The sequence below is a fragment of the Cyphomyrmex costatus genome, unplaced genomic scaffold (assembly GCF_001594065.2).
Source record: "Cyphomyrmex costatus isolate MS0001 unplaced genomic scaffold, Ccosl1.0 scaffold1482, whole genome shotgun sequence".
Classification (NCBI taxonomy): Eukaryota; Metazoa; Arthropoda; class Insecta; order Hymenoptera; family Formicidae; genus Cyphomyrmex; species Cyphomyrmex costatus.
The window spans coordinates 16,289-28,341 of NW_017275480.1; the positions used below are offsets into that span (position 1 = coordinate 16,289).

At 42.3% G+C, this 12,053-nt stretch overlaps 2 protein-coding genes across 2 annotated transcripts; both read right to left on the reverse strand.

The window, feature by feature from the left end:
- Nucleotides 1-1,044: 1,044 nt before the first annotated feature.
- On the reverse strand, nt 1,045-1,822 carry LOC108783346 (uncharacterized protein K02A2.6-like). The gene is made up of 2 exons (XM_018551893.1): nt 1,326-1,822; nt 1,045-1,228 (listed from the first exon to the last, which is right to left on the reverse strand). Exons 1-2 carry the CDS (start codon nt 1,820-1,822, stop codon nt 1,045-1,047), a joined length of 681 nt encoding a protein of 226 aa, XP_018407395.1.
- A 2,905-nt stretch (nt 1,823-4,727) lies between these two features.
- LOC108783347 (uncharacterized) lies at nt 4,728-6,062 on the reverse strand. The gene has a single exon (XM_018551894.1). It carries the CDS (start codon nt 6,060-6,062, stop codon nt 4,728-4,730), a length of 1,335 nt encoding a protein of 444 aa, XP_018407396.1.
- Nucleotides 6,063-12,053: the final 5,991 nt, after the last annotated feature.

Here is a 12,053-nt window from a genome sequence, read left to right on the forward strand (position 1 = left end):
ATTATCGTAGTGTATCCACTTTTCATCGCCAGTCACGATACGGTGCAAAAAACCTTTTCTTTTCTGCCGTTGAAGCAGTAGTTTACACGTGCCAAAACGTCGTTCGACGTCTCTCGGCTTCAATTCATACGGCACCCAATGTCCTTGCTTCTGGATCATTCCTAACCCTTTTAAACGTTTTGAAACAGTTGACTCATCAACTTGTAATATTTTTCCAAGTTCTGGTAGCGTCTGAGATGGGTCTTCATCGAGTAATTGCTCTAATTCTTTGTCTTCAAATTTTTTCGGTGCGCCAGAACGTTCTTTATCCTCAAGTTCAAAATCATTATTTTTGAAGCGTCGAAACCAGTCTCTGCATGTCGTATCCGACAGAGCATTGTCACCATAAGTCTCAACAAGAATTCTATGCGCTTCAACTGCAGATTTCTTTTGAATAAAGTAGTGCAATAAAATTCCCCGCAAATACACTTTATTCAGCACAAAAGTAGACATTTTCAGAACTAATAAAAAATTACTTTGTTTACACTAAAGTGAACTATCATACACTGAAATGTAAAGTTAGATACAGTACTTCCTTGCATGTGCGTTACCATTCGAAATTCCATGCACGGAGTACTGCTACTGCCATCTTTGAAGAAACAGCGAGAACTTATTCAAGGTCCTAATATAATATAAAAGTAATCTAATAATAACTGAATATAAATGATATTCGCGGTTTAAGATTATACGCAAAATAAAGTTATACACTATGACTTAGGATTAAGAACATGAGTTAGGGTATGGAATATAGAATAAAATATGGATTAGATTATGGAATAAAATTAAGAGTAAGAGTAAGAGTTAGAGTTACGGATATGGAACTTGAATTTGAATTAGTGGATGTGGAATTGGAGTTGGAATCTGAATGGAAGACTTCTTCCGTAAATCTTGACCTAGGTCAAGATTCTGAATTCTTTCTTCTGAGCTCTGCGCGCTCTTGTGCCCTTTTTAAGGCTTAGGTCCCTACCAGGATGTGTCCAGGAGTAGGGCGTTTAGAAGTGGGAATCATCTTGGTGGTGGAAGGGTCAAAGGTGGTGGAAAGGTTAAGATTAATATGTGGGTAATGAAGGTGTCGGTAAGGAAGGTGTCGGTAATGAGGATGTTGGTAATGAAGATATGTTGGTAAGGCATGATGGTAAGGATGGTAATAGGAAGAGTTACAATTAGTTTCTTAATGTTATACTTAACTCTAAACGCATATAACGCGTATACAAAAGGAAAAAGAAAAGAAGAAATATACGGGCCGGAGGGACGTAACAGATATCTCGTCTTTAAGAAAAGCACACTTCTCGACGTTGATACGTATATTATGTTCAGATAAACGTTTCAAGACTGATTCTAATCTTTCCAAATGTTGTTCTAAATCTTTTCCCGCGATTCTAATGTCATCGAGAAATACTGCCACCCCGGGTATTCCGGAAAATATGTTCTCCATAGTTCGTTGCCAAATAGCCGGCGCAGATGCCACACCGTACATTAATCTATTACATTTAAATAATCCCTTGTGCATACTTAACGTGAGAATCTCTCTATCAGTTTCCTCAACCGGTAGTTGCAAATACGCTTGCTTTAAGTCGATTTGTGAAAATATCGTGCCGCCCGACATAGATGCAAATAATTCTTCTATTGTAGGTAACGGATGCTTATCAACAATTAATGACGGGTTAACTGAGACACTAAAGTCACCACAGATTCTAATTCCACTGTCTTTTTTCAAAACTGGTACGATTGGCGTTGCCCATCTTGACATCTCAACTTTTTCTAAAATACCCGCATCTACCATGCGTTCTAATTCTTTTTCTACTTTTTCCAAAATTTTAAACGGTACCGTACGATTTTTTATAAAAATTGGTTTTGTCTCTGGCTTTAATTTTAAATGGGCTTTAAATTTTTCAATATGAGCAAATTCCTCACTTAATACATTATTATATTTTTTTAACAAATCTTCCAATCGCTTTTGATCCGACACGTCTAACATTTGTATGTCTTCTACCTCCCTTAAACTATTTTTAATTTTATCTAATGATTTTAATTGATTTATCCATTCTCTGCCCAACAATGGGTCTCTATCATATTTTACTACGTAAATGTTTAATATTTTATTTTGATTTGCATCTTTTACTTTAACTTTTACAAACCCGAGGGGCACAAAATTTTGCTTACAATACGACCTTAATTTTAAATTCGTTTTATGTAATTTTAATTTCGGAAAATGATTTTTAAGCCAATTATCGCTTACCAGCGTAATTGCCGCACCGCAATCTACGTCGAATTTTATCACTCTATTTTCAATACAGAGGGGCACCGTAAATTTTGTTCTGAATTCGAGATGCTCCATATCGTCGATGTGAAAAACCTCCTCCAACAAATGGGCCTGTCCCTTCTTTTTACATACTTTCTGTAAATGCCCAAAGCCACCGCATTCTCTGCATTTGATGTTCCGAGGAAGGGTACAGTTCGGTGCCAAATGAGCCTGTCCACATCTAAAACAAACAATATTAGATTTGGAGTGAAAACGCTTATTATTGTACTTATTATTCTGTTTGAAATTGGAACGGTTTGTTGACGATGCGTCCTTTCCTTGGCCTTGTTGATTTGCCTTGTTTCCTTTTCGATCCTCTCAGCCTTTTGTCTTCTTGTGTTTTGCTCCTTCCCCAACAAAATCAACGACTGTTTCCAACGGATTTTCTTCTTTTAATTTGCTGACTTCTTTTTCCGCCAATTCCATGCCACAAGCAATTTTTAATGCTGATTCCCTCGTGAGATTGGCAGTCTCCAGAAGCCTTGACTGGATCCGTTGATTCTTCAGTCCGTATACAAATTGGTTTCTCAATTCTGTTTGCAGATAATCTCCAAATTTACAGTGTAGCGATAATTTTTGAAGAGCGGCCATGTACTCCTGTGCGCTCTCCTCTGAGCGTTGCGTACGCTTTCTGTAAATATATATCTCAGCGATCTCCAATGGTTCTGGTGCGTAGAATTCCTCTAATTTTTCAACTAACGCATTATACGACGCGTATACGGATCGACAGGGTCGAATCGATCACATAGAATTCCAAAAGCTTCTACGCCCACAAAATGTAATAGATAAGCCGCTCGATCTGCATTTTCCATGATTTGAAACACACGGAACGCCCTTCCAACCGCTGCAACCATCTCACTCTTCTTCTTCTTCTTGCTTTTATTAGCCAGGCAACCAACTACAACCATCTCACTAACGGCTGCCGTTGCGGATCGAACACGTCGACCTGAAGCGGATCTGCAATTGCCACTTTCTGCGCCGAAATTGTTCCTGAGCCCGGGCTCTGTACACCCAAACTCGTGCCCGATCCCCCTGTGGTCATTTTTACGTTTCTTTAAAATCTTCCTTCCAATTTGGCTAACGTTCACTCTCGCCACGTGGATCGAATCCTCTAGCACTATTCGTTCACACAAAAAAAAATGTGAGTCACGCTCGCCACTCGTGTTCAGCTTGTGATTTTTATACTATGAGATAATCCCATCCTCGTCGCCAGCTGTTTTGTCCTTCGGGTTAAGATCGGTGAGGAACGGAACGTTGAAATGATATATAGACGATATATTAAACAGAGTACTATATTTCTTCTTTTAAATACACGAACGAAGTGTCCGGTTCGGAGAATCGTACAGGAGTCTGCCCAGAGCGATCTTGCTACTTACGCGCGCGCTATCCGCGAGTCCCCGGTGGGGATACATATGACACGGCGGAATCGGAGCATTTAGCCGATAATAAAGAATCGACTTCTTAATATTTAGGAGCGCCGTGAGGTGTCACCCTGAGACGCTAATCTTACAATTAGTATATATGCATGTGAAATATACAACACACTGTTATCTTGTATATTTCAATTTCATATTATGTGCTGATAAAAATAGTAATATACATTTTTTTTTACAGAACATACTACCAAGCAATATAAAACCAGAAACACATAGAAAAACGTAAGGCCATAAAACGTAATCAATAAGGAAGTCGTAACATTGGATTCGCTACCGGCCTTAAGCCGTAATCACACTACAGGTTGCGCGCTCTGTTGCGATCGAAATTACGGTTGAATGTTGGAAGCTAACCAATCAGAGCAGAGCATGCATTGCAGAAATAATATTTCTTCACGCGTGCACGTAATATGCCCTACACCTTAACGCTTTTGCGTGCGGTAAATAAACAATACCTCAAGCCGTTAAGTTATTTCTCTAATCCCACTCTTCTGCGCAAAAACGTTGCTGTATAGGGCACATTACGACGAGCACTTGTAAAGAAAAATTCTATGTGTAACAGTGGGGGCATATTTGTTTATAGGTCGACACGGGCGCGCGTACGCACTCGCTTCGCTTGTGCCGTCCCCACAATAAACAACATTCCCCCACGGTTACACAATGTACTATTATACAACGCCGCCGCCCTTGAAAGGCTCCGCTTTCAAAATGTAAACGCAAAGTAAAACAAGAAAGGAAAACGGCAACTGGATCGTCACCGCAACGCAAGCTTCCAGAGCCTTGCGAAATTAGAAACAAATTAACGTTGAGGGTTAACAAAATATGCGACGCTGCAATGCTTGATACGTGTAAACGCAAATACAATTTTGATGTGCTTAACCTAGGTTGAACATAATAAAGTCACGCATAAAGACAGAACATACTGGATGTCTAGCGTTCATCACCGGAGTCATCTATAGTAATATCGCTATCCTAGTTAACGGTTTTGTAAGAACGCCCTTTGCCGTTTTTATCTCAGAGGTTCTTATAACACCGTCTGTGCCCGGATGGACCCCTTGTACGCGTCCTAACAGCCAGTGAAGAGGGTGTAAACCCTGTTGCTTTATTAGTACGACTTGACCGATCTTTAATTGATCCTCTTTGCTAGTTTTCCATTTGAAACGCGCTTGTAAAGTGTGGAGGTATTTTGAACTCCACCGTCGCCAGAAATGTTGTCTTAATTGTTCTACACGTTGCCAACGGACGAGCCTATTTTCGTTTGTGTCGCTCAAATCGTGGCAAGGAAAACTGTCTATGGTAGTGCCGATTAGAAAATGTCCGAGGCTCAAATAAGCAAGGTCATTAGGGTCTTCATTCAATGGAGCGATGGGCCGTGAATTTAATATTGCTCCTATCTCGCAAAAAATAGTCTGCATCTCTTCGAAAGTCAAATGGCCGTTGCCGATTATACTATATAGGTGGAACTTTGCAGACTTTATCGCGGCTTCCCATAGTCCTCCGCCACAATGTGGAGCGTTGGGTGGTATGAAGTTCCATGTTATTCGCTGATCATGCAAAAATAACCAGATTTCATCTTGTATGCAATCTTTTTCCAGAAAATCAAGGAATTCGCGCAAACGATGACGGGAACCTACGAAAGTAGTGCCATTACCTGACCACATGTGGGAAGGCTTCTCTCTGCGCGATATAAACCTTTTGAAGGCTGTCAAGAATGTGTCGGTGGTTAAATCACTAACTAGTTCCACGTGTACCGCCTTAGTAGCGAAACATACGAACATGGCGATATATGCTTTGTGAGTGCGCGCGTTTCTGCGTTTTCCCTCTCGCAAAGTTAACGGACCGGCGTAGTCCACGCCGCAATACGAGAATGGCCAGGAAACAGTGATACGACTAGAAGGTAGGGAGCTCATGATGGCTTCTGAATGAACAGGCTTAACCTTAAAACATTTAACGCACTTTAGAATGATTTTTCGTGTTAGAGATCGCAATGCTAAAGGCCAAAATTGCTGTCGGACGGCGGCCATTGTAGCCTGGGTGCCGGCATGTAAGTTATGTACATGCGCTTGCGTGACGATTCGTCTTGATAGCTCATGATTTTTCGGTAGCAGCACCGGATGACGCGCGTCCTGTGTTAGATTTGAATGTTTCAATCGACCTCCAACCTTGATTAATCCGTCGTCGAGAAATGGATTGAGTGTCAAAATTCTACTAGACGCATCGAGGCTCCTGTTATTACTCAAGGCCTTGTACTTCTCGGGAAGGGAACGCTGTTGCACAATCCTGCACATTAGTTGCAATGCTGCTGTGACCTCTTCGTGAGAAACGAAAGTTTCTCTGTGTTGTAATGCCTGCAGGTCTCCGTAAGAACCTCAAGCAATATGCCACAATGCGACAAGCTCTGTCAAGGTTTGAATATTTGTTGAGTATGTCTTCTATGACACTGGTGTCAACGACTGCAATGTTAACATGTATTTTTCGAAGTTCGGAGGTGTCCTCCTGACGTAAAAATTGATTGGCGGGCCAGAAACTCTCATCGTGCTGCAGAAAATCGGGGCCCTTCCATCAAGTGGTTGCATGAATTAAATCGCTCGGATTCAACCTTCGTGAAAGTAAGTCGGCTGGATTTTGACCGGACGATACATGTCGCCAATCCGTCGTTTGAGTCAATCGTTGTATTTCCCTTATATGGTTTGCGACGAAAACTGAAAACATGCGTGGTTCTGAGGATATCCAGTTCAATGTAATTGTTAAATCCGATCATAAATACACCTTAATGTCAGACGTATCTATTGACAATCGAATCTTATCCATCAGCCGTGCCAGTAGAAGTGCTGCAGATAGTTTCAGCCTTGGCAATGATACAGCCTTCAACGGCGCAATCCTTGATTTCGAGCAAAGTAGTTCTGAACAATACTTATTCGCATCGAGTTCAGTCCGAATGTACACGCATGCTCCGTATGCATTTTGACTGGCATCACAGAAGCCATGTATTTGTATACGTTGACGTTCAATACCGTATTTGACACGTCTAGGAATTGCTAGTTGGTTAAGCTCCGTCAGCTGTGACTTAAAGGTGATCCATCGCACGTATAAATTCTGAGGAACTGACTCGTCCCAATCGATGCCTGCTCGTCAAAGATCTTGCAGTATTAACTTGGCAATGACGATGATAGGACCTAGCAAGCCTAGCGGGTCGTACAATTTGGAAACGTCCGATAGAATTTTTTGCTTTGAAATCGTGTCATGTGAGATGACGGGGTCGTGTGAAAAATGTAATGTGTCTGTATTGGCGTTCCATTTGATCCCCAAGATGTGAGCGCTTTCGTCGTCGTTGATGACAACGGGTTTGTCATTTCTGTTAGGTATTGCGTCCAGCAATTCTGAGGTGTTGGAAGCCCATTTTCTAAGCTCAAATGCGCCTAGCCTCAGTAGTCCGATCGTTTCATCTCGAAGAGTTTTCGCTTCTTGAATGGTGTCTGCTCCAGTTAGTAGATCGTCAACATAAAAGTCACGCCTTATGCACGCCGATCCAAGGGGAAACATCGACGAATGACAGTCGGCTAGATGTTTGATGCACCTGGTTGTTAGAAAGGAAGCCGATGACGTGCCATATATCACTGTCATCAGTTCGTATGTCTTGATCAACGACATATATACATAGACCGAGCATTCTCATGCTTTTCAGTAGTGGGGGTTGAAACCGGAAATTGTCAGTTTAAGTAGACCTCACTTTATCTCGCGGTATATTCAGTTATATTCTTTCCAACCAACCTTCTTGTACCGTGGTCTACACTTTCTGCGACTAGTGTTGTCAAGAGCACATAACCTTTTTCATATTATATTGTTGATTCCGTTGATTCCAGAGAGAAACACGAAAATAACGAAAAAAATGTTGTTCACTGAGCAAATTTAGAAAAATGTTATATAAATGATGCCTAAGTTAATTGGTTAGATTAGGTTGCGATAAATATATCACTCGATTATATTAATAGAAATTTTACTATCATTAGTTAAATATAATTAAGTTTGTATAATAATTATTTGAATAAGTTTGATGTATTTTCAACATTATTTCAAAATCAAATAATTTTATCTCATATGTTTATGATCGCACTTTCTGACCTGTTTATTTACACTTGCGACTGTTAAAAACGCACTCAACTTCTCTTTCTCTCTCAAGGTAGAAAGAGATGCAACGGAACTAGTTAAACTGCCAACTTCCGGCTTCAAGCTAAGAACAGAATGCTCGGTCTATGTATATATGTCGTTGGTCTTGATATCCGCCTTAGAGTCGCTGCGCCACAAAATCCTCTGAAGAGATGTTTGCGAAGGGTGTATAAGCACCTGTCGGTACATTTTTATAATGTCTGCGATCAGAGCGTGAGCAAAGATATAGAATCGCATTACGATTGACATCAAATCTTGCTGCACCACTGAACCGACTCTCAAGACGTCGTTTAATGATGATCCTGTGTCGCTCTTACTTGAAGCGTCGAAAACGACACGAATCTTAGATGACTGTTTAGTGCCCTTGAAGACGCCAATATGATGAGGCAAGTAGAAAGATGCTGTATCCTCAAGTGGAGACGTGCTGACTTCCTTCATGTGTCCTAGTTTCAGATATTTGTCCATGAAGTGGACATACTGGTCCCTTAAGTTAGAATCCCGAATGAACCGACGCTCTGTTCCTTGTAAACGTCGCAATACAATGTCCCTTGTGTTGCCAAGGTTGCCGATTAATTCTTCCTTGATCGGAAATTTTACCACGTATCTGCCCTGTTCGTTCTGATTAACGTTAGCTACGAAATGCTCCTCGCAGTAAGCATCGTCTCTGTTGTCCATCACATGATCGCCGAGATGTTCAATTTGCCAGAATCGTGTCAGTTGATCATGCAATTGAGCATTGGGTATGACTGTGGTAAACGCTTGCACGTTTTCTGCAGGCGCCGCTGTGTCGCTGCGACGTCCAGCCAGAATCCGCCCTAACCTTGTTCTTTGCAGGGTCGGATGGTTTGAGTGGCCTCGATTTGTTCTACACAGAGCAGCTCCCAAAATATTTCTGCTCCGATCAAAATGTCGATCTTTAAGAAACGTTGAATGGGGGTCCGCTAGCTTGAGATTTCGAGGAATATTGTAGTCTCCACGCCTTGAAGTAGTCACTGGAAGCTTCTCGGTTACCCGCTCTGTTACTAGCAGTCTGCCGTCCTACAATAAGAATTCAATCTGGATTTGCAGCGTTACCTTGGTCGCCATTGTAGCGTTTGACGTGATACTGTTGACGCCAGATATTGTGACGTTTAGCGGACGTAGCGGTAAACCAAGAGTTATGGCGAGTTGTTTCGAAATGAAACTTGCTTGAGATCTAGAATCTAGTAAAGCTTGGCATGGATGCGATGTGCCATCGGAGGCAATGACATTAACCACAGCTGTGGAAAGCATGATATGGTCCTTGCCACAGTATAGGTAAGTACAGTAGTTTCACTCTCCAAAATTTATGGGTGCGCGAATTGCACCACTGTCATCATGGCGTCGATGTCATGTATGGATACTGTGTCACTGTGTGTCACTGTGGTATCGATGTGTGCAGTGAAAACAAAAGGCCTCGCACAACCAACAACATGGCTGACTGTAGGACACATAGATCAAAGGTACCGACACGGAGTGAAACTACTGTACTTACTTATACTGTGTCCTTGCCTTGATTGTTCGATGAATGTGTCGTCACAGTTGTCGTGGAATTTTGCTTACTTGATTCCTTTATATTGTCGGAAGTGCCGGAGTGATCCTCCGACGATTTGGTATCCGTATGTAGCAACGTATTGTGTTTGAAGTTGCAGACCTTGCAACCTCTGGATGTACATTTGTCCAATGGATGCATCGGAGAGCGGAGACAGTTGACACAGAGCTTACGATTGCGTACCTCTACTGCCCTTTGCTTGATCGGCAGTGCCAAGAACTCCTTGCAGAAATACATGGGATGCTCGCCCTTGCAATAGTTGCACTTGGATTTAACCTGCTGCACATGTGGATTGTCGTTTAGCGTTTGTTTGTGAATGCTTGTTAGTGTCCTTGGAAGCGACACTGACTTTGCTTGTAGTCTCTAATACTAAACAATGTTGAGAAATCGTAAAATTGTTTAAACGTGGGAGTTTCAGTACCTGTTAATGAGGACTGCCATTCTCGTAATGTGCGTGCATCGAATTTTGAGGTTAGAATGTATACTAACAGATCGTCCCAGTACGCCGTGGGACATTTGAGTGCCTTGAGGGCTTATACATGCCGGATTGCCCCGTCCGTGATTTGCCGCAGCTCGGTTGAATCTTCCATGGTGAGGGAGGGTAAATCTAATATTGCTTTAATGTGCGTGTGAACGATCATTCGTCTGTTATAACGTTCCTTTAGAAGATCCCACGCTATTTGACAATTTACGGCGGAGATCTCCAATGCACTGATCACGCTACTCCCGTCACCGATAAGTGAAGACTTTAAGTTCTTTAAGTATTGCAATTTTTGTATGTCACTTATTGACGCGTTTGAATGTATAACTGAATTGAATGAATCGAAGAATGGGAACCATTCATCGTATTTACCAGAAAACGTTGGAAGATTCAACTTGGGCAATCTGACACTGCATTGATTTTCCAATCGATTGATGCGTCCGACGTAAACGGTGACATCGGTTGTGCCCGCGGAGCTAATATCGGATTGAGAAGTTCGCGAATCTTTGCGCAAAGCGAATAATGTGCTTCCTCGAAGCCGACCCGGTCATTGCCCTCATTTTCGTCAAGCAACTCTATCTGCGCTTGTATTGTGTTATATTGTGACCAATATTCGTCTAACTTAATCCTGCGTTCCTCAAGCTGAACAGCAATAGCCGGGGTGGCAAAGGAAATCGCGTCAACGTATGTGTGAATCCACGTGCACGAGTCCTTGACAATCGCTCTATGTTTTTTGAGCACACTGATATCCTACACGGATGTCATCGTAAGCTAACCTACTTGAAACAGACGCAACAAGGAACTTCGTTGGCACTACCGCGAACAGTTTTCCTTATCGGTATCGCGCAGCCGCGCTCTTGTTGACGACTTCCGGTAGCGATTTCTTTGTGGAAACGGCCTTGAATGTGCTGTCCTTGGCGTGCCTCTGAAGACGGCTACAACCGACGATGAGAATGAGGCTTGTAGTCCGTAGCTCTGACACCTTGAGGTTATTAGAATCCTAGATATCAAAGAAGCGCAACCGGCTGAAGTCAGTATCGCAAAATTACTAAGAAAAGTAATAAAAATGGCGTCGTTTGAAGACGAAATATGAAATCCACCAATCGTCTATTAGACAGCCATTTTTAATACCAATGAATGAATGTCATGATTGGCTGACAGTCAGCTAATCAGGACGCGGAACATCGGTTGCGCTTCTCTGATATCTAGGACTCTAGAGGTTATGAGCTGCACTCGAGCGTTAGGATGAGTAGTGGATGGCGAGGAGTTTCGTCCGTCGGCGACGGAATGCTTTTCCCTTGAATGAAGTTCCGCCGTTGTTGGCAGAATACCTTCCTACCTTCCTTCGACGTGGAATCCTTGCTTGTGGATGGTCCTTCGCGGCGGAAGTTCCGCTTATTGATGATCGTATCTCCAGTGAACATCCGCGTTCACTGGAGATACGATCATCAATAAGCGGAACTTCCGCCGCGAAGGGCCATCCACAAGCAAGGATTCCACATCGAAGGAAGGTAGGAAGGTAATTCTGCCAACAACGGCGGAACTTCATGGATGACTTAGAGCATCCGGCTCGAAGGACCATAAACACGATGTTGAATAAATGGCGAATGAGACGCCACAGGCATGTGCCCACCATACGTGCCACCGGGTATTCCGTCAGTAGCGATGTAGTCGAGAAAAGAAATTTGACTTCTCTCTTAGTTCAATTAACTTTATTTGTCGTTCACCGGATACAAACTGTGTTGAATATCGAATGAATCACACGTTGAAAGAAAGCGTCTCGAGACTCGTTGTTTGCCGGTGCCGTTACAGACTAAAGCGAGGAGCACAGACTCTGGCATAACGCATAATACATAGTGCATAAGAGAATCAATCAATCTGAATCCCCCCTTTCCTTCTCCTTCAACGAAAAGAAACACTTTGATTGGCTGATTCTCTTATGCGTGGTCTATACAATAGAAAGCCTGTTATAAGAGAATCGCCAACATGACCGTGACTCGAATCGCGCGCTGATTGGCTTGGTGCTATTTATATATATATATATATATATATATGTAGTTT